Below are 25836 nucleotides of genomic sequence, written 5' to 3' on the forward strand. Positions count from 1 at the left end.
GGTTTTGCGTTGTTGTTGTTACTAAAACAAGGTTTGTTTGTCCAGGAGGCGAAAGTCATCATCCAGTCGCTCTTCATCCTCCCACTCTTCGTCAAGGTCCTCCTCTCGTTCATCCCATTCACGACGTACTCGGCGTGGCCATGGGGGAAGGGATGGACGCCGCACACGGTCAAAGTCAAGGCGGCGTTCCAGATCTCACTCACGGGGAAGAGGGGGAAATGGAAAGGCTGCATCCTGGAGGAGACATGACAGGACTCGATCGCGGTCCTATGAGCGAGACAGAGACAGAGAAAGGGACAGAAGACATTATTCATCACGTAGAAGAACAAGGTATTAATCTTTGATGCCATCTGGCTGTCATAGTTGATGAGTTTACTGATGGAGTATTGAAATTTAATGGATCAGTAAAATTGTACTGTCTCCAGACCTGCCACAATTGCACTTTTTGGGTATCCAGTTGACATTTGGCACTCTATGGTTGTAATGGAGAACTGTCCCAAACATATGAAATCAGAAATGAGCACAAAATGGGCAGCTTTCTATTTCTGCGCTGCAGGAAGCACCAAGAAAAATGTCAACTCAATTTCAATTTATTTATGGAACAACAAATCATGCCATAATTCAGGAGTCTAACATTTTCCATCAAAATATCCATTTTTGTGTCATAAATTTGTCCGGCGCTGCAAAACATATTTGACCACCGGGGATGATGGTATGCATGCTCTTCAAGCTTGGGTCCTCTGCCAGAGGACTGGGAGTTTAAGGGTTCTGTGCAGTATCTTAGCTGTTCCTAGGACTGCACTCTTCTGGACAGAGATGAGATGTTTCTGCAGCTTAATTGGAGTCCACCTGGGATAAATTCAGTTGATTGGACATGATTTGGAAAGGCACACACCTGTCTACATATGAGGTCACAGTTGACAGTGCATGTCAGAGCACAAACCAAGCATGAAGTCAAAGGAATTGTCTGTACACCTCAGAGACAGGACTGTCTCGAGGCACAAATCTGGGGAAGGGTACCAAAACACTTCTGCTCCTTTGAAGGTCCCAATGAGCACAGTGGCCTCCATCATCTATATATGTAAGAAGTTCTGACCACCAGTACTCTTCCTAGAGCTGGCCACCCGTCTAGACTGAGCCATCGGGAGGGAGAAGGGTCTTCGTCAGGTAGGTGACCAAGAACCAGATGGTCACTCTGTTAGAGCTACAGCATTCCTCTGTGGAAACAGGAGAACCTTCCAGAAGGATAACCATCGTTGCAGCAATCCTCCACTCAATCCACTAGTGGACCATTTATTTTATTTATTTATTCATACTTTTTGTCTCTGCTGTGGCCACACACAAATAACTCAATGTCCACCTCACAAAACTTGATTTTCTTCTTTCTCTTAGAAAGAAACACAAGTACCAAACAGATGTTTGGGGCATTTCTGTATGTAAATTCCAACAGATGGGATTTATCAGCAGCTGATACTTACTGATATGTGTATCCGCTGGTTTGATAAATATGGATTTTTTTTGTGTGTGTGTACTTACACGCATGCTACCCCCCCCACCCCCCATGTATGTATGTTAAACCATCAAGCATATACATTGAATTGACGTTAGCGTGCTTGCTATGTTCCAGTGACATCTACGAAAACACAAGTATCAAATCAGTACTTGGTATCAACAGATGCACGATATTAAAAGACTTGGATTGGAATTAAAACAAAAAAATAAAATACTTTAGTGCATGTTTGTTGAAAGTCTGAATTTTTCAGAAAGGCAATGTGTCATCATAGCATTACTGATTACTATAACTTTGAGCAGATGGGATGAGTTTGTCAGTGAAATCACCAAATGTTTACAGCTGTTTGCAGAAAAATTAATTCGCTAAGAACTTTTGAACATGTTCAAAAGTTTCTTGAGACAAGAAATAGTGTTTGCAACTCTAAAAACTCATGGCAAACTGTTTTGCAACTTTTTACAAACCCAGATGAAACCCAAAATTCCCTATGTTCATCAGCATTCGCTGCTCTGTGAGATACAGGCTTTGTCCGATGTTTAAAGTTCCACATCTCCATATTCATAGAATTCTGAGTGTTTCACAGACATTCTTTTTTTATACATAACCCTGATAGGCGAAGTGAAAATTGATATGTCACACAGCAACACCACCTTGAGATGCTACAAAGTATATTAAAATATACTATGAAGTGCAGCAATGAGTTCTGCTTACTCAGTTCATGAGGGGGTACTTTTGCAAATTTCATAGATTATACAGTTTATTTTTGTACAATAAAATATTTCTGTAAATGTTATTGAGTGTTTTTTAATCAATGCTTTCGAGTTTGAGCACCTCAATTTCTCTGCTCTGTGCCTTGCAATTTAAAGGCTTTTTTTTTTTTTTTTAAATAATTACATTATATGCAATGAATTTAGATAATTCATCAGAAAAGCTGTAATGAATTAGATTTTAAAAATTTAATTGCCAGACAGCCCAATGATATAAAATATGATATACTCATTTTAGTTCTGTAAAGTCACCAGAAGCTGACCACATACCACTCCTGTATTTTCCCCAGCAAATGCCTTTAGCATTCGCCGCAGCCACAATTCAGTCTCAAGAAAGTATGTAGTTGTTACATTTTCATTCTTCTCCTTCCTTCCATAATGAAACCGCTGTTGATTTCGATACAAGAATTAGTAAATGTCTTAAATAATAATAACAATCTGTAGTCACTCTGTGGTGAGCCATATGTTTATATCTTTGCTTTAAAAAAAACAGTTTTGTAAGAGTACATATTTGCAGCATAATCTTGGCAAAAATTTTCTTTAGTAACCCCATACTGATGGTCACACTGCTTAAAGGTTGATCATTTTGTAATGTTGGCAGGCACGTGCCTCGTCATCTTGTACTGTCTGTATGGCAGTGACGTGAGTTCTTTCTCGATTTTTGCCAGGTCCCGTTCTAGCTCAAGGTATGGAGGCAGTTTGAGGCGAGGGGGTCGAAGCAGTGGAGGCCGCCGACGGGGAGACAGCGACAGCTGCAGTCCATCTCAGTCACCAAATCGCACCTACCACAGTCCATCCCCTGCTCACAGAGGGGCCCAACCCTCTACCACCACTGCCCTCTGTGACAAGCTAAGAAAGTAAGAAAACTCTTAAAGCTAGAACCACAACACTAACACAGAAAGAGATGGGCTTGATTTTGTTGTTTAAATTTCTCAACAGAAAAAGAACAGATACAAATATTACATTTGCATATCAGTTATGTCCTGATAATTAAGGAGGCAGTCTTGCATTTTTAATAATTACTTTTTTCTTTTTTTAAAATGAATATTTTAGTTTTTTCTTTGACCATCCTGCATTTTGAATCAGGTGATGGCTGTTGTTATGGGTGTTTGCCACATGAATTCATTTCAGTATAGTTAATATGTATAAACTAGAGATTGTATGTTTGTTTTTGTTTTGTTGTAAATTGAATTTTAAAGGAGGCTTTATTTTAACCGGTGCTGTGAGTGGAGCGGGGGCATATTTGTTTTTGGTTAACCTATTACTTGTATGATTGATCACGGAGTATGAAATACGATAGATCACTACCCAGTGCAAATTCACTGGAGACCAAAGAGATTTATCTGAATTGCCAGTTTTATCTAAGAACAGTCCATAATTCAGAATGATTCAATTGGCAGTGATGTTAAGTTAAAAATGTTGAAAAATTTTAACACATTTCAGCCCATTGATGTCATAAAACCATGTTGTTTCTTCAAAATCTTCACTTTAGCTAAATTTTTCTCTTTTTCATATCTTCAGGCCTGATACTGCGACTGGTAAAGAAACGGGAGCTGCCAAAGTCAGTAAGAATTTGATCTAGCTGGGTTTCTTGCTAAAGCCTACGCCTCCCTCATCCTTGACAGGCTGACATGGTTGTGCACCAGACTGGGATGTAGAAGCCATTGTTGTCCACAGAAAATTGCAGTTAAATCCTATCGTCTTACTTCAAAATTGGAATTGTACTATTCTTCATCTTCTCAGAGTTTTGAAAAGAAAGTGATCTTGCCAACATCAGCAAAGACTGAATTTATGCACTATCACTGGAACTCTAGTGTGGAACATTTAATAGTATGGAATGAACACTGAAGCCCCCCTACACTTATTATTGTTTTAATTGTGCTTTTAGACTAGTTGTTGCATGTGTACATGTGATTGAGAAATCTGGGGGGGATCATGAAGCAGTCTAATCTTTAGCCGACTAAACTCACTTAGTTGACTCATCTTTCGACATTAGTCGTTGCACAAAGCGCTTAGTCGGCTAAAGTTTCACTTCACCTGATTTTAGTGCTGATTTGAGTGCCTTACCTAAAAAAAAAAAAACAAAACCGCAACAAAAAAAAAAAAAGACGGCTCTCATGTACCACCACTTGATGGAGGAGGAAGGAAGGAGAGACTTGTGGCAGGAGTAGGTGTTTCGGGACAGAATAATTAATTGGAGATGTTTATGGAAGCCGAGGTCGGGAGCGCTTCTCCTCTGTTGCAGCGGAATGTGCCATATTTATAGCAGACAGACCTGGAAGTAAACAAAACTGTCATGCATTGGAGGCAGTTCTTGGCAAGGGCACTTGCAAGGCCTCTATGACCGCGAAAATCGGCAACTAACTTAAAACAGCTAATCTACAAGTGTAGCCATTGATGTGAAACAGATATTAGACTAGGGCTGGACAGTATGACCTAAAATTCATATTGTGGTATAAATTGAATCCCTTCACGGTAACAGTATATATCGCGATAGAAACTTAAGTGTGAAAATTATGTTTCTGAATGGGTCCTTATCAAAGGTAAATTGATCAAAATAAATAAATAAAATGACAACAACAAAAAACACATAGGTAATTTTGAAAACATTTATTGTGCAGATCTCAAACTACTGGTACAATTTGCCAGAAGGTACATCGAAGATGCAAGCCTAGATTTGATGTTTTGGTGAAAGAATTACAATGGAACCTCGACATACAAGCGACTCATCATATGAGGTTTTTTTTTATATTATTAAAATATTAATATAATATTAAAATATTATTTTATGTTATTCGGTAGTCTGACACGGTGGAGATTTTTAAATCAAGACTGAAGACCCACTTTTTTAGACTGTCTTATTAATTTTTTAATCTGTTTGTGTTTGCTTTGTAATTTCTTTTTATTCTACTGTGTTTTATCTTTTTACTGTGCTTTTCTTGCTTTTAATTTTGATTTTAGATTCATTTGTGTTGTTGTGAATTATGTGGGGCGACTGTCGTGATTTGGCGCTATATAAATTAATAAATTGAAATTGAGAAGCTTGAATCTTCGACTGGACTGGGTTGCTTGACGCGAGGACATTTCGCTTCAAATCGCAGAAGCTTCCTCAGCTAAAATTCTTGCTCTGGTAGTCTGACTTCTGTTTTGACTCTTGTAGAGAAGAATAAATAGAAGCCACAAAAGCTGGAGTTTTAAACCTAAGGAGAGGCAGACTGATGTGGGCTAGTGACTAAACAATAGCTCTAATTAGCACCTATTGTGCTCTAGTTAGCACCCTCCTAATGACAGGGCAGCTGTCCCTCCTGATGATGGAACGGATGGCTCTCTTGACGACTCTCCTGATGACGTGAATGACTCATTACCATGAACAAAAGACTGAAACTGTAGACTGAAGTCAGACTACCAGAGCAAGAATTTTAGCTGAGGAAGCTTCTGCGATTTGAAGCGAAACGTCCTCGCGTCAAGCAACCCAGTCCAGTCGAAGATTCAAGCTTCTCTACTATGGAAACCACCTGGACAACTGAGAGCCTACACAGAAACAAGCGGAAATCTGAGTTATGAGTCGCGCTTCAGGACACCACAGGAGCAAAAAGGAAAGTGGAGAGAAGGAGAAGCTTCTCTTGCAGACGTTAAGGCAGCGGATGAATGTCACACCTTTTGCTGCACTTGTTGCGAAGGAAGCTTATGTCCTGCAGCATGTGTTTAACTGGAACAAAACTGGATTATTTTGGGAAAAAAAATACCACGGAGGACGTATATAACAGTAGAGGAGAAGAAGCTGCTTCATTGAAAAAAAAAAACAAAAAAAAACACCTAGAGAAAGTGTCCACTGGTCGTGCTTCAACACTTTTTAATGACACTTGTCCGTCACATTTCCGCAACATTTTGAAAGGCAGGCAGAAGCAAACCTTGGATAGATTTTTATCCAAAAGACCTGCAAGTTTACAATTAGTTATGTCTGTATGATCCTTTTAAGGATCTACAGTTTAGTTTGTGTTTACAGTGTACACAAACCTTCTCCACCTCCGTTAACCGCATTTGTCTGTTTCTAAGGTAAGAACAGGTAAAGTATAAATGTCTATTTGTTAATAAAAAAAAATTTTTTTTTCATAATTTTGAGTGGTTTGGGGATGTTTTACAAGGCTGGAATGGATTAAAATTATTTTAATTATTTTCAATGGGGAAAATTTGCTTGAAATATGAGCAGATTGGTTTACGAGCTTGGTCATGGAATGAATTAAACTCATATCTCGAGGTTCCACTGTAAATAAATTTATGGTCAGCAGCTGAAGTTTCATCTCTGGAACACTAAGTGGCAGACCTGCTCTGAATACATGAAGTGCTTTCAGGACAGTCACTTCATTTACAAAACCACCAAAACATTTTATAAAAAAATACTTAATTTACTCATATTTGAAGTCAGTCTGGGTAAATTGACGTTACCTGGCTGATTTCATCTTTCTTTTTCTTTGTTTTCCAAAATCAAATTTTTCATAATTTTTCATCAAATTTTTCATTTTTTTTAAACAAAAAAAAAAACCTTGCGTTATTTATAACACGGCGCTTTCTCAAATGTTTAAGGTCACGACGGCGTCTCCGCCTTCCCTCAGTGCGTAGGCTGAAATAAATAAACAACTTTGCAAATATCAGTGACAGAAAAGGCGTCTCAAACTTGCATGAACAACAGTGAGAGTCACCTCAGCTCATAACACCCCTCTCCGCCGCAGCAGACTGGTCACACACACACACACACACACACACACACACAGCTGCTTCACAGGGGAGTTTTCCTGGAACGAAAAACTCTGCGGTTGTTATCGCGATTAGTCGGTGGAGTCCAAATCTCTACTGTCGGCCAAAATTATACCATGTACTGGATATACCGGCTAGACAGATAATGTTGGATGACTAACCTTAGTCAACTAAGTAAGCTTAGTAGAATAAAAGATTAGACTGCTTTATGAAACCGGGCCCAGGCTGTAGTGTATAGTATCTTGAATCAGTTTGCATGTTCTTGTTCCCTCCCAAAAAATGGCCGTTACATTCTGACCATAATTTGATGTTCCCAGATGATTTCTCTCTATAAACCAAGCTATTTGTCTCATACGTGTTCCATAAAGAGCCAAGAGGGAGCACGCGTTCTTGGCAAACCAAACTCCATCATCTAAATGACCCAAGACCTACAAGCCTGGTCCTTTGCCTTTTTAATCGAGATTTCAACAACTTGAGGGGAAATAACACTATTTATTATATGGCTGCGACACTATGTGAGCTCTGATTGGCTGATTTCCGATCTGATATTTTCCTATATCTGACCGGTTACCATGACAATCAGTCCGAAACGCTTATCCCATTCATTACAAACCAGATAGCTAAAAACACGATAAGATGAACCAAGTCAGACATGAACAAACTCCATAAATATCTAAACAGCATCAGAAAAACACAGATTGGAAGCTTACCAGCTAACGACCGGACCATCTGCTAGCAAGTTCTTCGTGGAGGTGAAGCAAACAGGGCTGACTTTGAGCCCAAAACTGTCAGCAGCTTTAATATGCAGGTGATACCATATAAATAGCCATACAATAAACAAATTGTTAAACTCACACTCTGTTAATAATCCTTTAATATCGCTTTTCAGTGTATCCCGTTGTGTAATGTTTGCTACTAAATAGATGGATAATCCCAGAAGGGAAATTTCAGTTGTCCCTTTGGGATTGCTATTATAGACATCTGGCGATGGTTCAACAGACAACGGTCTGAACGTAATCAATACTTATGCTGCGTTTACACATAACGACGGCATGTCACAAATGCCACGAAGTACGCATTCTTGGCCGCTGATCACGAATGTGATGATTCGGGGCAAAGACATCAAGTGTCCTCAGAAACTGCTGCAACCTGTTACCACGTGTTACGATTAATGGCACGTGTTGCTGGAGAATTATCAGGAACCATTACGCACAGTCAAAAATAATGTTCCGTGTCATTAAGTTCTGTCACGTTGTGAATGAGGCAAATTGTCTCCACACACACTCCCATATTCATCCAACCGTCAGTTGCTGAACAAAGTTTTCTCCTCAAAATCCATATTAATCCACAGCAGAACTTTGTGATTGCGTGCTTAGTTGGGCTCTGTGCCATGGAGTGGCGCAGAGAGGAGGAGGAGACTGAGAGCTAGATGTGTGGCTTCATGCGGCTCTCGTCTCGCGCGTTTTCCCAAACATCAGGCACATGCAGCAGGTGGAACACCTGCAGGAGCGCGCTGAGGAGCACTGAAATGAGACTTTTAGCCGACTTGGCGTCACTGTCCTCCTTCAGCATATTGCAGCAATGAAACTGAATGCAGTGCAGCAGGGTTTAATTGTGCGCACGCTTCTTCCTCCGCCGGACTGGAGGAGGTGCAGAGATGTCTGGCTGCACGTGAGTCTCCTCTCGCTCCTCTGGTTCCTCTGGCTCAGGCTCGTTCTCCCGCTCATCGGTCACAACAGCAGGAGGAGCTTCAGCAGGAACCTCTTCAGCTTACTCTTCAGGGTTCCTCTTCAGCGTACTGCATCACACTGTGCGCACATGACAGAAAACTGATTCGTCGTGCATGCAATGAAATGTGATACCGCGTTACAAGTCGTGCCAAAACTTGACAGTTTCCGTGTCACTTCGTAATAACACGTGACAGTTTGGGCTCAAGAACCATCACAGGAACCACTACGAACGTTGTCACGTTCTATTAAGGATCAATACTCATCAAGACAGATCAGCACCCTCAGTCGCGACCTCCACGACGTGAGACGAAATGAGGGTGGTGTGTGACATTCGTGGAAGATTTTTTGAAAGCCAAAAACATGCTCCATGAATATCAAGAATATCACGCACCAACACACACTATTAAAAAACCTATTCAAATGCGTTAAGTCACACTAAGAATGTCAGGAATGTGTCACGAATGACAGAAAAATGACATTCGTAACGCGCCTTATGTGCAAACGCTCCATTATCATTGATATACAAGTCAAATCTTCAGCTTTCTAGACACATTAAAATGCATTAGTATGGTTTGATTTGTGAATAGTAAATACTTTGTGCCTTTCTAGTGGTGATATTCATGCATATTTTACATTCCTCTGTGTGTATTTGTTGGCATAAAACTGACGAGTATTGGAAGGATAATTATTTTCTCGTAGCAAAGGTGGAAATTTGTATTATCTGCTCTTTTATCCAGAATCACAAAATACTGTATGGATTCTACACCACAAAAGTCGTAATATTTAAGAAGTTTTGTTGAAATCATACTGTTTTTGACAAAATAAAAAAAAAAAAATCCAGCAAAGCAAGCGATACGTTGACTCTCAACCTCTTTGTTGAAGGTGTGTGTGCGTGTTATAAGGCCTTTTTATGCATCTGCTCCTCCATAACCCCTTGTCCACACATTCACTTCAATGCACTTGTGAAACCTTTTGAAGTTTTGTCTGGGTTGGTGGGTGTCGCAATGCAATTCACCGCCACAACAGCATGGGGCGTAATGACTGGCCTACTATCCCATGAAAGTCGTGTGATTGTGAAACTGGTAACGTGAGATTCTGGAAATGATGTAGTTAGCGGACCAGTTGTAGCCTGTGCGGTCTCCGTCATCTCGACATGTAATTACAATTTTTTGGGAGGTACACGTCAGGCTGTGGAACGGATTCACAATGACGCAGAGGGTTCTGCATGGTTATGGAGTAGCGGATACGGGGTAGCATGAATTGGGCTATAGTCAGTGAGCTTTACACCCTTGTGCAGTATGCAGCCCCTCACCTATAAATCCTGCAACGGCCCCTGTAAAGGAGAAGGCTTCCTTAACCAGTTGGACAATGTCACTTTGAGCTTCTTATTAATTCATAGCTAGATCTATTCAGCAGCCATAGAAAGACTGCTAGTTTTTATATTCAACACAAAATTCTCAAAGACGTTTACCCAGAATATCTGCCATTGGACACAGTGTTCATCACTTCAATTTCATGACACAAACGAGCTCGGTCACAAGACTCCAACACAGTTCTCTTTAAGAAAAAGCAGGTGACACGTAAGCAGTTCTCAGTTATTACAGTGTTTCTAAGTCATATGTTAATTTCCAGTTTGGCTCAGTGGAACAGCTTCTGTTTCACAGTTACTGTGGAAGTTCTGCCTCGTGTTTGTCTGTAGGTTTCCATGAATGGAGCCAACATCAGTTTGTCCTTTCAGATTTCACACATTGTTGAATTAAAAAAAAAAATATATTACAGTTCTCAAGCACAACCTTCATTTAGTTTTTAAAAAGTGACATTTTGAAGAAATACTCAACTGACCTTCAACTTCACCTTTACACAACTTTAAATCTTAATGTTTCAGTCCAGTGGCCAAGAGACGCCACAATACTTTCAAATTAAGAACACTAGCAAATGCACTGGACACTTACAAAACCATCTGCATCAATTCAACAAGAGATGGTTATATTAAAAAAAATCTGCAAATTTATAAAATATTTGCTAATAGAGATCATAAACACATATGATCTACACCAACAATTTAATATGATAACATGTCTGCTGCAAATTCGCAAAACCCACAGAAGTTTTGCAAATAGCTGCAAAGCAACGGAAGTACAAACAACACAAAAAGAAGTTACTGCCTGGAGGACTACCGGACTGTTCAATGTATTGCGGCACTCTGCTGTTTAGCTGGTTGACAGAGCAAAGTAAATTTATTTATTTACTTACTTTGTTGATGAATTTACTCTTAAGCTGTGTTTACACATAACGACAGCAAGTCACAAATGCCACGAAGGACACATTCTTGGCCACTAATCATGAATGTGATGATTCGGGGCAGAGGCGTTAGGTGTCCTCAGGAACTGCTGCAACCTGTTACCACGCGTTACGATTAATGGCACGTATTGCTGGAGCATTATCAGGAACCATTACGCACGGTCATAGAATAATGTTCCGCGTTGTTGTGCGCTGTTGCTCGTAACTGCGCATCGTTAAGTTCTGTCACGTTGTGAATGAGGTGAATAGTCTCCACCCGCACACCCCCATATTCAGCCGACCGTCAGTTGCAATTCAGATCGCTCCAGTTTGCTCCTCAACATCGATTAATCCACAGCAGAAGAACTTTGTGACTGCATGCTTAGTTGGGCTCTGTGCCATAGAATGATGCAGAGAGTGGCCCTAACCTCTAATGTAATGAAAGCATTGGAGAAACTGTTAATTCAGGAGCTTACTGTAGAGGTGGAGCCACACTTGGATCAGTATCAGTTTGCGTACAAAAGGAAGCGGAGTACGAGTGATGCCATTTTAACTATAATGAACTTGGTTTTAAAGCATCTTGAGAGTTCCTCTGCATATGCCAAATTAGTTTTTATTGATTTTAGTTCTGCTTTTAACTGTATCCGGTCACATATCCTTCTTCAAAAAATGATTCAGTTGAATGTGAACCCTTTTTTAATTAAGTGGTATCATTCTTTTTTGACAAACAGGTCACAGCAGGTGAAGGTCAATTCTGTCTGCTCTGATATTGCATTAAGTGGCACTGGTGCCCCTCAGGGCTGTGTTAGTTCAGCTTTTTTATTTACACTGTATACCAATGACTGCATCAGCTATCAGCCAAACCAGTATGTTGTTAAATTTTCAGATGACACTGTAATACTCAGTCTGCTGAACACTAGTACTAATTCAGGTTGTCACAAATCTGGAGTGGACAGGTTTGTGAACTGGTGTGATGTCCATCAATTGCAGATTAATGTTAATAAAACAGTGGAGATGTTGGTGGACCCTCGGGCTGTTGGAGACCGTAGTGTGGTCACCATACATGGACGTAACATTGAACAGGTGGATTCATATAAATATCTGGGGGTTTATATCGATAGTAACTTAAGCTGGCACATGCAAGTGTCAAGTGTTTGTGCCCGAATCCACCAGTGTTTGCACTTTCTTCGTCGACTCCGACTGTTTGGTGTATGTAGGAATATTATGCTGATTTTCTACAGAGCAACGATTGAGTCCGTGTTACGGTATGGTATTACTAGCTGTTTTTTTTAATTTAACGGTTAAATCAAAAACTCAAATATTAAATCTGATTAAGATAGCTGGCAAAATCATGGGTATGGTGGTACCTGTAACTCCCCAAGAGTTGTTTGAACAGGCAGTTCTCAGATGTGCTGACAGTATTTTAACAGATGAGTCTCATGTTCTTAACTCAGGAAGGAGGTACAGGGTTCCTCTTTGTAAATATAATCGATATAAATATTCATTTATTCCATTATCAGTGAAGCTCATAAATCAGCAGATAGTTCAGGGAAGATAGCTTAAGGGTATGTATTGCGGAATTTGCACAAAGATGTTAATAATGTTGTGTATTTATATTTTATCCTTTGACTTACTGTGTTGTTTTTAATGTATGGGTGCTATGTACTGGATGTGTTGTTGTGTAGCAGACTCTGTCCAAGGCAAATTTCTCCTTAGGGAGACAAATAAAGACACTTTGACTTTGACTTTGAGAGAGGAGAAGGAGGAGACAGAGCCAGATGTGTGGCTTCATGCGGCTCTTGTCTCGCTCGTTTTCCCAATCATCAGGCACATGCAGCAGGTGGAACACCTGCAGGAGCGCGCTGAGGAGCATTGGAATGAAACTTTAAGCCGACTTGGCGTCACTGTCCTTCTTCAGCATACGCAGCAATGAAACTGAATGCGGTGCAGCAGGGTTTAATTGTGCGCACGTCAGAGAAGAATGCTGTCCCTCTCTATTAAGGATCACTACTAATCAAGACGGATCAACACGCTCATTTGTGACCTCCACGACATGAGACAAAATGAGGGTGGTGTGTGACATTCGTGGAAGATTTTTTGACAGCCAAAAACATGCTCCACGAAAATAACCAATATCATGCACCAACACGCACTATTAAGAAACCTATTCAAATGCATTAAGTCATGTTAAGAATGTCAGGAATGTGCCAAGAATGACACAAATATGACATTCGTAATGCGTCCTGCTTATGTGTAAATGTAGCATTCAAATAGCTATATTTTCATGTTGCATTATTTTATTTGCCATGCATTGAACAGCAGGAGTCAGTAAAATCCCTTTTTGTGTGGCAAGTACTTTAGTTGTGGTGTGGAGCTTTGCATTGTGTCCGAGTTTTGTGGTGTGTTCTCTCATTTTGCTGTGTACATGTTATGAAATTAAATTTAGATGTGCTGCAGGTTAAATTTTTGTTTTTGCTAGCATTTCCTCAATTTGCAACATGCTTCTTTTTTTTTTCCTTTTTTAAAAAATACAGCTTCCACTTGAAATGATGCAGGGTTTTGGGGTGTGCGTGTGTGTTTTAATTTGGAAGTGATGTGGTTCCTCTTGGCCACCGTAGCTCAGGCCCACCACAACAGCAGACAGAGGCTCAAAGTTGAACAAATGTCCGCTCCTCTGGGTGGTCAAAGACCACAAACACCTCGAGTGAATTCTGTGGGTTTGCCAGTTAGTTTTGTTGATAGTCTTTGGAGTTTAGTGCAGCAGATAACTGAAACAGTCCTTCAAATGGTGATACAAGCATCAAATTTGGCGGAAATGCTCCTTAGACATTACTTATTTGAAAAAAAAAAAGATGACTGGCCACTTAAATTTTCAATAGGCAGCCAGGTAGGGGTCAACTGAAGAATTACACAGGGGTCAAATTTAACATTGCTCCCTTCAAACTGAAAACTATACCACATTATTTGTCTGATCATAAAGATTCCAAAAAGGTATAGTTTGGATTATCTGTGACTGAATGTTATGGGGTAAAAAAAAACACATTAGGAATGGTGACAAAAGGTCCATTTCAGTTTGTACAGAGGTCAAAAGTTAAAGTTTCTTCAGTTTTGATTTAAAAAAAAAAAAAAAAAGTGCTGCAAATTATTGGTAATAGGATTAATAAATGGAATAGTTTTGACTGTGTTGAAAGCTTGGTCTCCAAAGTAAAGGTCAAAAAAGGTCAACGTCCATTGGATTCTATCATCCAGTGGCTTGCAAAAGTATTCGGCCCTGTATTTGTGCCGAATTTGATGGTTGTATCATCATTTGCAGGATTCCGCTCTGAATATTCTCTTATCTGCTTTACTAGTTGTTTCACGCTCCATGGTGCACCTCAGATGCAAAGTCCTGATACCAGTTTGAATCAGTGATGAATGTGAAGGCAAGGTGTGGATGAATCCAGCCTGGGTCCTGGCAGTGTAAAGGGGCCCTGTTTTTTTGGCCTTTTATTGATTGAACTTGAAACTATGATTTTAAGCCACAAATTACAAGGTTAGATGCACAGCTGGACACGTCTAGCCACCAATGTTCGTGCATTGTTTTATATATAATAAGGTTACAAAGTCGCAACATGTGATTTTTGGGGGTTTGAATTAGTCCTTTTGGAATGTGTCTTGAACGTAATGGCCCAGTGATAATTTAACACTTTAAGAAGCCATTTGGATTAGTCTTTCTGCATGTTTCTTCTGGACAGCTATATGTGGACTTGTTTTGACAAGCCTGAACAAAGTCATACTCTCTCAGTAAGAACAGTTTGATATTCCACATATACATTGAAGATTTGAGACTACAGTTAAGAGCACTTGACATGATGCTTTTCGCGTTCTTGTTGCGTTCTGTTGGAGAGATTTGAATATTCTCTGCAGACTTGTAGTCACACAAGCAAACAGACTGGCGGTTATAATTCTGCTTGTGTCTTCTTAAAGTTGCCTGCTGTGCTTTGGCCTGCTGTTTTTCTTGCCTGGCCAGGTTTGAACAGCCCAGTGATGGGTGTGTCAGTGACAAGATACCACTGGCTCACTCTAAACTTTTAACTTGCTGGACAGGAATGTGCCCACATTTCACTTTCCAACCTTCTCCCTTTCTTTATCTGTCCTTACATCTTAAATTATGACAGTATTTGTAAATATAAATAAAGTGGACACAAGGAAAGGCTAAAGTCATGTAACTGGATCCTGTCCTGCTTAAAAAACATCCTTCTTCAGCGCTCATAATTTTCTTCTGCACATAGCCTGTAGAATAAACAAACATTGTGTGTAATTAATTTCTCTGTGACCTTTTATCTCCACTCGTCTGAACAGTGCATAAAGGTGATGGTATCGTAAATGTAACACCACAATACTGCTCGATCTCGTTCACCCACGCATACACACACTTTTTATCTGGCTGTGTGATGCCGTGCTAACACATCTGTGTCTCTTGCAGCCCAAGATGACCCCACAGGAGCGACTGAAGCTCCGTATGCAGAAGGCACTAAACAAACAGTGTGAGCATCACACAGCAGAGTGGAAATGCCAGCACAGAAATTATTTCATGCGAGATGCACACAGAGCTATTTATTTATTTTCACCTGCACTACTTTTGTCTACAGCCAAGGCGGATAAGAAGGCAGCCCAGGTGAAGATACAGCAGCAGGAACACAAACGACAGGTGTGTGTGTGGGGGTGGGGGGGGGGGCTCATTTCTATGGTTATATGAAGTTTCAGCAGAAAGTGAGACGACCTTCAACTGTTTTGCATTTATTTGACAGGAGCGAGAGGGAGAACTACGAGCCATGGCACGCAAAATACGAATGAAGTAAGGTGCTCTGTATGTGTGCAAGTGGCCTCTTTGGATTTTACTGTGCAGTTTTGTCACTGAGCAGTTCTTTGCTTAGGGAGCGTGAACGACGTGAAAAAGAGAGGGATGAATGGGAACGACAGTACGGCCGACAGAGCCACTCGCCCTCCCCTTCCAAACATGGTGAGAATTTGTGCCCAATATTCAGCATAGGGTTCCTGCAGATGGGTGTCACAATAATTACTATTTTGACTTATCACTCAGTCTGTAAAGATGAACACGATCATTTTGCTAGCGTCAGTGTGTCACCTTTTACATGCGTGTTAGTTTAAATAAGTCAGCAACATTTCAGCACGTTGCAGTGCTTCTGTCTCCCGTCTCCTGCTTTCTGCAGCAGGCGGGGTCCAGCCCTGCTCTCTGTGTGGGAGGGAGGCGCTCATGCAGCGAGCCAGCCGTTTGAAAATGTGACAGGGTGTTATTCTGCCCCGAAACTTTGGAAGAATAATGTAATTGGTTAACTTGTTTTTTCTTCTGAAATATGAGCGTAAAAGCCAAAAATACTGACGCACATTTGAGTTGAATCGCTGTCCCCGTATGAGATTACACCGCTGCACGAGAGTTTAGAGGGACAAACTAATTACAAAAATTTACGTTTTATGTGAATTGATATAAGATTTCATGGATGGGATTGTTGACTAATAGCAACACTGCCTACAATGATTTTAAATCTGTACAGAGTGAGGTTTTCTGAGATTCCGTCAAAATTTACATTTACGCTTTGTCTCATGGTGCTCCAGTGCCTGATGGAGCTGAGCTCTCTGCTGCTCAAAGATGAAAACTACTGTATGTAAGTTTTGAACACGGGAGCAATTGCTATATCCATCCAATATTGTGTTTGTAAGGTTTGTAACCTTTAACATTATTTATGACCTATGCACAACATCAAATGACATGAATTGCCACTAAAAATAATGAAATATGAATTTTCCATCATATTTAACTTTAAATTAAATTGGCTTAAGTTGTGGTTCTTACGTTAGATTAAATAAACATGACAAGTCTAGAATTTTATTTTATTCCACTTTGCATACCCCCATTGTCTGAGAATGGCCCATCATATAGAGAAAGTGGCCCATTAGTTAAAGCCCTGAGAGGCCATTACCCCATACACCCTTTTGAAATAAGAAACACTGGTTTAAGATATTTGATTGATTTATGTTTATTTTTTCACATTAATTCCAGTGTTAAATGTTATTGAATGAAAAGTTCATTGCCCTTAGAAAGGATGTACTTGCATTTTTATTCAATATTATGTAAATGATATAAAATGGTTTTCAGTGACATTGATATCTTAAATCAGTCTTCCCAATGTCTTAAAAGTGCCAAGACATGGGAAGTAGGGTTTTATTCCTGTTTTCTAAGAGCGCTTCAATTGAATCGCTTGTTTGTTGCAGGAACGCTCAAAGCAAGCACACTTTCAACTAGCTAGACGTAACGTGCATCATGATATGGTGAAATGCAAATTTAATGAAATTGGCTTTTCAGAGATGATTTTGCATCATGGCTCAAATTTGTCCCTAGCCTTCAGCCATTCATATTGTTTATATTTTCCCCTCATTTTTGGTTGTTATTGCATTGATCTTAAATTTATTGCTGATTGGCATTTTAAGAAGTCTTAAATCTGTCTTGCCCTAAGCTCTAGGAACCCTGCATCAACTAATAATTGGTTCAATAATCAGCATTTACTCTATGTCCAGTCTTGAATAGTTAAGTCATCAATATATATAATCAGCCAACCCTCTGACTAGGTGTTAGGGTCCGTTTTGACAGTTGGTGGGTTTTTAAAAATTTCTTCTTTTTTTTGTGTTCTACCATGCATGTTTTTCATTGTGCTTCTGTGTCCTCTGTCCCTCAGGCCGAGATAGCAACTCATCATACAGAAGGTATGTGAGAAGGCACAATAACCTGCAGCACTCTGATAAAGCAGAATTAGTTGTGCAGTTTTTGCACAAATAGCATTATGTTCTCATTGGCTCCTGTTGTTCCTTAAATTAACCCAGTACTACATTGATGTCTACAATAATTTAGGTTATTAATAAGTGCAGACACAAGATAATCTATTTTTACAAAGTAAATCATACTGTATTTTTCAATTCATCGAAAATGAAGATACATGTCAAGTGAATAAACGTGTCGAACTACCAATATTTCTAACTGGCAGATAAAAGCTCAGAAACTTACTTCGTATTGTGCTGAAATGTGTGAAACTGACTGCACCCTAAGGGTTAGGGTTGGGGGCGGCTGGAGGGGGTGGACGGTGTTAGAGCCTAGCCTACCAGTCATTGGGCTAAAGGTGAGTTACACCCTGGACATCTGCTTTATTGTAATGGCCTGTAATGTAATGTTCAATCGGATTCAGGTCTGGGGTCTGGCTGGGCCACTCAAGGACATTCATAGAGTTGTTCTGAAGCCACTCCTTTGATATCTTGGCTGTGTGCTCAAGGTCATTGTCCTGCTGAAAGATGAACCGTCGCCCCAGTCTGAGATCAAGAGCGCTCTGGAGGAAGTTTTCATCCAGGGCCCCGTTTCATAAAGCATTCTAATCTTTTAGTCTATTAAACTTAAGAGACACTGACACTTGCATGACTTTTGAGTCATGCAGGAGAGTAAACTAGTCTTTAATGGGTGCAGACTGAACGTGAGAGGGGCACCAGCACGTGCAATTGTGCAAAAAGAATTTTGAAAATGTTCAAAAAATCCTTCACGCTTAAAAGTCGTGGTACGTGGAATCTGCTTGCCAACATGACATGCAACTTGTCAAGTGAGTAAAGCAGTGAACAGAGTGAGTGGTTGCAGCAGCGGATTGCATCATAGCGCAGCTCGTCTGAGTGATTATCACGAGATGTTAAATCTACCATAAACATACTTTTACAACTGCACACAAGAAGGAAAGAACATGCAACTGTTTTACCAAGCCATGACAATGTAAACATGACAAATAATTATCTTTTTAGACAGCTCCAGATGCTTTCTCCAGCTCGTTCAGCGTGCGCACGCGCGGGAACAGCGCTGCTGGAGTAGTCCTCTGTGAGTCAGGAAGCGATTAGAGCCGTTTTCAGCAGCCAACTTGCAGAGAAAATGGTTAATCTGCTACAAAATAATTATTTAATATACGCAGCGTCCAGCGCAGAGCGCATGGCATCCAGCTGGGAACACAGCAGGTGGGATTGTCACGGCGACGTGTGTGCATCAAAGTCATGCAAGTGTCAGCACAGCTTTACTTAGTCGACTAAGGTTAGTTGCCCAACATTATTCGTCTAATCACCGCTTCACATTGACTGCTAAACTTGTAGATTAGCCGTCTTCCATTAGTCTGCAATTTTCACAGGCATAGTGGCCTTGCGACCGCCGTTGCCAAGTAAAGCCTCTAATGCCTGAGAGTTTTGTTTACTTCCGGGTTGGCCATTGTCATGAACTCCTCAGGCTGTTTCGTTAACTGGCTTTTTTTAACATTTACAGACACATACAAACTTCAGAACAATGTGCTTAGCATAGCATTTGTTCTTCTACACTTCCATCAAGCTTTTTGTACACTCAACACTGCTCAGTGTAACAGTGATGCCCAGTGGCTAATGTGAGAACTGTCACAAACACATCAAGACAATCATCTGCTACAACCATGGCCACAGCGGAGGAAGCTCTGCTTTTGGAGGAATATGAGTGATGTAGGGGTGCTCTTGAGTGTGCCATCAAGTGGTGGTACATGATAACTGCCATTTTTGAGGTAAGACACTGAAGTTTTGTCGACTAAAATAAGATTAGCTTCCTCTGTACCAGGCTAAAAACTTTAGCCGACTAATGCGAAACTTTAACAGACTAAGCACTTTGTGCAACTCTTAACATCAAAAAATTAATCAACTAAGTGAGTTTATTTGACTAAACACGATTAGACTGCTTTATGAAACCGGGCCCAGGATGTCTCTGGACATTGCTGCATTCATCTTTCCCTCAATCCTGACTAGTCTCCCAGTTCCTGCCACTGAAATACATCCCCACGGCATGATGCTGCCACCACCATGCTTCACTGTAGGAATGGTGCCTGGTTTCCTCAAAACATGACGCTTGGCATTCTCGCCAAAGGGTTAAATCTTTGTTTCATCAGTACAGAGAATTTTATTTCCCCAGTGTCTGAGAGTCGTTCAGCTGCCTTTTGGTAAACTCCAGGCTGGCTGCCATGTGCCTTAAGTAGTGGCTTCAGTCTGGCCACTCTACCATACAGGCCTGATTGGTTAATTGCTGCAGAAATGGTTGTCCTCCTTCTCCTCTTTCCACAGAGGAATGCTGGAGCTCTGAGAGAGTGACCATCGGGTTCTTTGTCACCTCCCTGACTAAGGCCCTTCTACCCTGATTGCTCAGTTTAGATGGGTGGCCAGCTCTAGGAAGAGTCCTGATTAGGGTGGTTCAAAAAAATAAAAGTTGGAAATTCATTACTCTCACCCCTTCATTTTATGATGCTTTGGGAAAAAAGAAAGCCTGCCAAATATTTTTGTCATACATTAATATTTAGAGGTAGCACATCATAGCTGAAGGTTGTAAATATATCAATTATCGCTGCCCGAGTGCCCGTGCAATAGGTTATCCATTATCCAGTATCTAATCACATCACTTATAAATAGGATATAAGTTAACCACCTGAGTGTAACTAAAGTATAATTTTATATTCAGTTTAAAACTATACCTGGGTTTAAATATTTCTCACAAACAACATACTTTCAAAAATGTTATTTTAGGCTACAAGCTGAAAATTTTGCTTCAATTCACAGCTTCTTTTCTTTCAGGTCTTTGGTGATGGTGAATCTAACATGAGATAAATGTAAAAAGAGACACTTGCTGACTTAACATGCTTAACCATTAACTGGAAACTTCAGTAAAACATGTCAGCTACTAGAAGTAGAACATTTGCACAACCCCTGGCAAAAATTATGGAATCACCGGCCTCGGAGGATGTTCATTCAGTTGTTTAATTTTGTAGAAAAAAAGCAGATCACAGACATGACACAAAACTAAAGTCATTTCAAATGGCAACTTTCTGGCTTTAAGAAACACTATAAGAAATCAAGAAAAAAAATTGTGGCAGTCACTAACAGTTACTTTTTTAGACCAAGCAGAGAGAAAAAAATATGGACTCACTCAATTCTGAGGAATAAATTATGGAATCACCCTGTAAATTTTCATCCCCAAAACTAACACCTGCATCAAATCAGATCTGCTCGTTAGTCTGCATCTGAAAAGGAGTGATCACACTTTGGAGAGCTGTTGCACCAAGTGGACTGACATGAATCATCGCTCCAACACGAGAGATGTCAATTGAAACAAAGGAGAGGATTATCAAACTCTTAAAAGAGGGTAAATCATCACGCAATGTTGCAAAAGATGTTGGTTGTTCACAGTCAGCTGTGTCTGAACTCTGGACCAAATACAAACAACATGGGAAGGTTGTTAAAGGCAAACATACTGGTAGACCAAGGAAGACATCAAAGTGTCAAGACAGAAAACTTAAAGCAATATGTCTCAAAAATCGAAAATGCACAACAAAACAAATGAGGAACGAATGGGCGGAAACTGGAGTCAACGTCTGTGACCGAACTGTAAGAAATCGCCTAAAGGAAATGGGATTTACATACAGAAAAGCTAAATGAAAGCCATCATTAACACGTAAACAGAAAAAAACAAGGTTACAATGGGCTAAGGAAAAGCAATCATGGACTGTGGACCACTGGATGAAAGTCATATTCAGTGATGAATCTCAAATCTGCATTGGGCAACGTGATGATGCTGGAACTTTTGTTTGGTGCTGTTCCAATGAGATTTATAAAGATGATTGCCTGAAGAGAACATGTAAATTTCCACAGTCATTGATGATATGGGGCTGCATGTCAGGTAAAGGCACTGGGGAGATGGCTGTCATTACATCATCAATAAATGCACAAGTTTACGTTATTTTGGACACTTTTCTTATCCCATCAATTGAAAGGATGTTTGGGGATGATGAAATAATTTTTCAAGATGATAATGCATCTTGCCATAGAGCAAAAACTGTGAAAACATTCCTTGCAAAAAGACACATAGGGTCAATGTCATGGCCTGCAAATAGTCCGGATCTTAATCCAATTGAAAATCTTTGGTGGAAGTTGAAGAAAATGGTCCATGACAAGGCTCCAACCTGCAAAGCTGATCTGGCAGCAGCAATCAGAGAAAGTTGGAGCCAGATTGATGAAGAGTACTGTTTGTCACTCATTAAGTCCATGCCTCAGAGACTGCAAGCTGTTATAAAAGCCAGAGGTGGTGCAACAAAATACTAGTGATGTGTTGGAGCGTTCTTTTGTTTTTCATGATTCCATAATTTATTCCTCAGAATTGAGTGATTCCATATTTTTTCCCTCTGCTTTGTCTAAAAAAGTAACCGTTACTGACTGCCACAATTTTTTTTTCCTGATTTCTTGTAGTGTTTCTTAAAGCCAGAAAGTTGCCATTTGAAATGACTTTAGTTTTGTGTCATGTCTGTGATCTGCTTTTTTTCTACAAAATTAAACAACTGAATGAACAACCTCTGAGGCCGGTGATTCCATAATTTTTGCCAGGGGTTGTATACCTTATTGGTTCCACCGACTGAAATAAAGGGAAACAAATTGCCCTCAAATGGGCAAATACTCAAGGTATTTTTCTTCAAACACACTGATTTGAAGAAAACTGTCCATGATGCTGCTGTGACCTCTATAGACATGGCAATTCCTTTTTGGGAGAGCTAGAATCCCACTGAGGGCAAAGCAGCATCTGATCACAACGTTAGAAAAGGTGTTCGGAAATTGGAAAACATTGAAAAAGACCAAGAATCGCAATACAGACAAGCAGAAGAAAGATGAAACAGTGTTTTGTAAATCTTTGGAGGACTTGTTTGACATGGCACATCAGGATGTCCTAACAATGATAAAGTTTGAAGATGACAGACAGTTCCTACTTGCTCAGCGAGAGAAAGGTAGAGGATGCATGACAGGCATAGATAAAATACAAACTGCCAAAGAACAAAGAGCAGAAAAAAGGAAAGCTGCAGAAGCAAAATACAAAGAGAAACTGGAGGAGCCTGGACCATCTAATGTCTCACTACCTGACACTGTCTCCAGCCAGAGTGACGAGAACACAGAAAGTCCAGATGAAGAATTTGTTATGCCAGTTCCACAAAAAGCCAGTAAAATTAAAGCTGTTGTAACACCAGGACTTGCAGCAGCATTGGATAGGACCAAAACAACAGACAGAAGTGCCACCTATATTCTGACTGAAACAGCAGCAAGTCTTGGTCATGATGCAAGCAACTTAAATATTATCATGTAAAGGATGTTCTCTTATGTTACACAGCTGTATAATTGGTTCTTGTGCTGATTCATACATTTTTGAATATTAAGTACTGCAAGGCATAAAGAATATTATTGTTTGGAGCTAGATCAAAATATATGTGGAAATATATAAAGCATAGACTTATTTAAATTTATCAATAATGAAACAGTATTTCATCAATAAAATGAAAATGCAACGTTTGATTGTTACAAAATCTTCGCTACCCCAGTATGTAGGTATTGTAGGAGCATGATACATGTACAAGAAGAACTGCATCTCACAATTCATGTTTTAGTGTTAACTGTTTTATGGGATATGAAAAGATTTGATTTTCCAATGTATTGCCATAATTTCTGTCCTGACATATCAATATTAAACTGACAGAAATAATTTGGAAATATCTGGAAATGACCATACTATATGACAAAGTTATTGTGAGCAAAATCTTTAAGGGCTGTGTGCTACCAGTAAAAATTATTAGTTTTATGAAATTGTACATGTGTTTTTATGTTAGGTACAACAAATTTAGAGGGTGAGACTTGAAGTTTTTTTTTTTTTTTAAATTTTTGACCATTTTTATGGACTACCCTAGTCCTGATGGATCCAAACTTCTTCCATTTATGGATGATGGAGGCCACTGTGCTCATTGGGACCTTCAAAGCAGCATAATTGTTTCTGTACCCTTCCCCAGATTTGTGCCTCAAGACAATCCTGTCTGAGGTCTACAAACAATTCCTTTGACTTCATGCTTGGTTTGTGCTCTGACATGCACTGTCAACTGTGGAACCTTATATGTAGACAGGTGTGTGTCTTTCCAAATCATGTCCAATCAACTGAATTTACCCCAGGTGGACTCCAATTAAGCTGTAGAAACATCTCAAGGATGATCAGTGGAAACAGGAGACACCTGAGCTCAAGGTTGAGCTTCATGACAAAGGCTGTGAATACTTATGTAAATGTGATTTCTTAGTTTTTTGTTTGTTTTTTAAATTCTTATTATTATTGATCAATTTGCAAAAATCTAAAAAAAAAATAATAATAAATCTTGGATGTGATTCCAGTCCATCACAGGTTACTTACTGCCTGAGTCGGGACTGATCCCCAGTTACAGCTGGGTGGATTGAGGTAGTGCAGATAAGTGTCCTGTCCAAGGACAGTCACGCAGTGTGGAGCACACACCTGGGATTGAACCCCATTTGATTCATTAGAAGCCCAATGCCTGTGCCGCATCCACAGCATCCATGTACGCCCCTCTCCCGCACTTGTCTGCCATATGCTTTCTGGCAAACTCTAACTAAAAAGAAAATCCTGTGCCATTCATTGCGAAGCTGTGACTGGTGGTGCAACAAGCAATGATGAACAGTTTCTCCAGCCACAGAAGCCTTTCAGTCCTTCTGAGTTGTCCTGTGTGTGTTTTTGGCTTCTCTCAATGGAGGTCATGGTTGTTGCAGTCATTTTTGTAAATTAAAATGTTATTCTGTATCCAGAGTTGCCTGAAAGTTAAATCAGCGCTCCTTGAATCACAGCATACCCTTCCATGAGACGCACAGCAGATAAGCTGGCACAAGTTTTAAGTTGGATGCCCGTCCTGATGCACGAGGACAATGGACCATGATGTCTGTTGGCAAGGAAAGTTAGTGTGGATGTAACTTTTACAGCTGAAAAATTATTTCACAATCCCAATTTGAAAGTGATTTCCAAATCTCAAGAGTCATGGGTTTATTTATTGAATAATGGTGATTTTCTAGTTGTCCAAAGTATAAAATGAAGTAAATCCATACATAAAACATCATGATTGTTGATGACCTGTCAGCCTAAATGTTACTTTTTTGTTTTTGTTCCCCCAGGAGGTCACGATCCAGATCACGGAGCCCGTACTATCGATACTGAGGTTGTTCAGTTCGAATGTCTACACACCCAGGCGCTTGGTGGTCATATGTGGTAGAATGAAATAAAGTTGTTAAATAAAAACGAAGATTGTCCATTGATTGAGAAATGTATAAATCTATACCTGAGAATTGTATGTTGTACTGTAGTATATGTACACAGGGTGTAAACTTTGATTGACAGCTCAGTTAAACAGGTTACACGACTAATCACTTCCACCGAGCTGAATTTGAGCTATGCTTCTCGTTTGTGCTTCATCTTGTAAAAATACTGGAGTTTGTGAAGTTGTTTTCTGGCTTCCTCTGGTTCATCTTTTTTTATATATATGCTGCTTGACAACACTTGTCAGTGTTGCCCCATCTGGAGACCTTAATTAGTATTTAAGGTTGTATGATATGAAGCAATACCTTTGGCCTTGAATCATTCTTATGCCATGAAATCAGCCCGACTTGACTTTCCCCAGCGATACGCAGCAGTGAAAATGCGCCCTCATGAACTAACGCTCATCTTTCTACACATGAAAACGTTATCATAGAGTTATCATATTTATGATAACTCTGATTTTATCCAACTTCACGTTTTCATGTGTAGAAACTGCTTTTTATAGACTTTTGGCCGGAGCCCAACTGTAAATATTTTTCCCTGATAATGTAGAATTTTCAGTTTGGAATTCGAATAAAACTGACTTTGAAATGA

The 25836-nt window shown here is 39.9% G+C and overlaps 1 protein-coding gene across 3 annotated transcripts in view; it reads left to right on the forward strand.

The window, feature by feature from the left end:
- clasrp (CLK4-associating serine/arginine rich protein) overlaps positions 1–25836 on the forward strand; it is a 78349-nt gene extending 52513 nt beyond the window's left edge. The window contains exons 13-21 of one of the 3 annotated variants that reach the window (XM_034168337.1): positions 46–330; positions 2943–3134; positions 3799–3838; positions 15508–15568; positions 15674–15732; positions 15833–15879; positions 15959–16044; positions 17777–17804; positions 25101–25836. In XM_034168337.1, coding sequence (XP_034024228.1) covers positions 46–330; positions 2943–3134; positions 3799–3838; positions 15508–15568; positions 15674–15732; positions 15833–15879; positions 15959–16044; positions 17777–17804; positions 25101–25143 — 841 coding nt within the window. In that variant the 3' untranslated portion in view covers positions 25144–25836. Of the gene's footprint in view, positions 1–45; positions 331–2942; positions 3135–3798; positions 3843–15507; positions 15569–15673; positions 15733–15832; positions 15880–15958; positions 16045–17776; positions 17805–25100 lie in introns of those variants that run through there. The other 2 variants (XM_034168338.1, XR_004560124.1) reach the window with 2 other exon arrangements.

This window comes from Thalassophryne amazonica, chromosome 4, assembly GCF_902500255.1.
Source record: "Thalassophryne amazonica chromosome 4, fThaAma1.1, whole genome shotgun sequence".
Lineage (NCBI taxonomy): Eukaryota > Metazoa > Chordata > Actinopteri > Batrachoidiformes > Batrachoididae > Thalassophryne > Thalassophryne amazonica.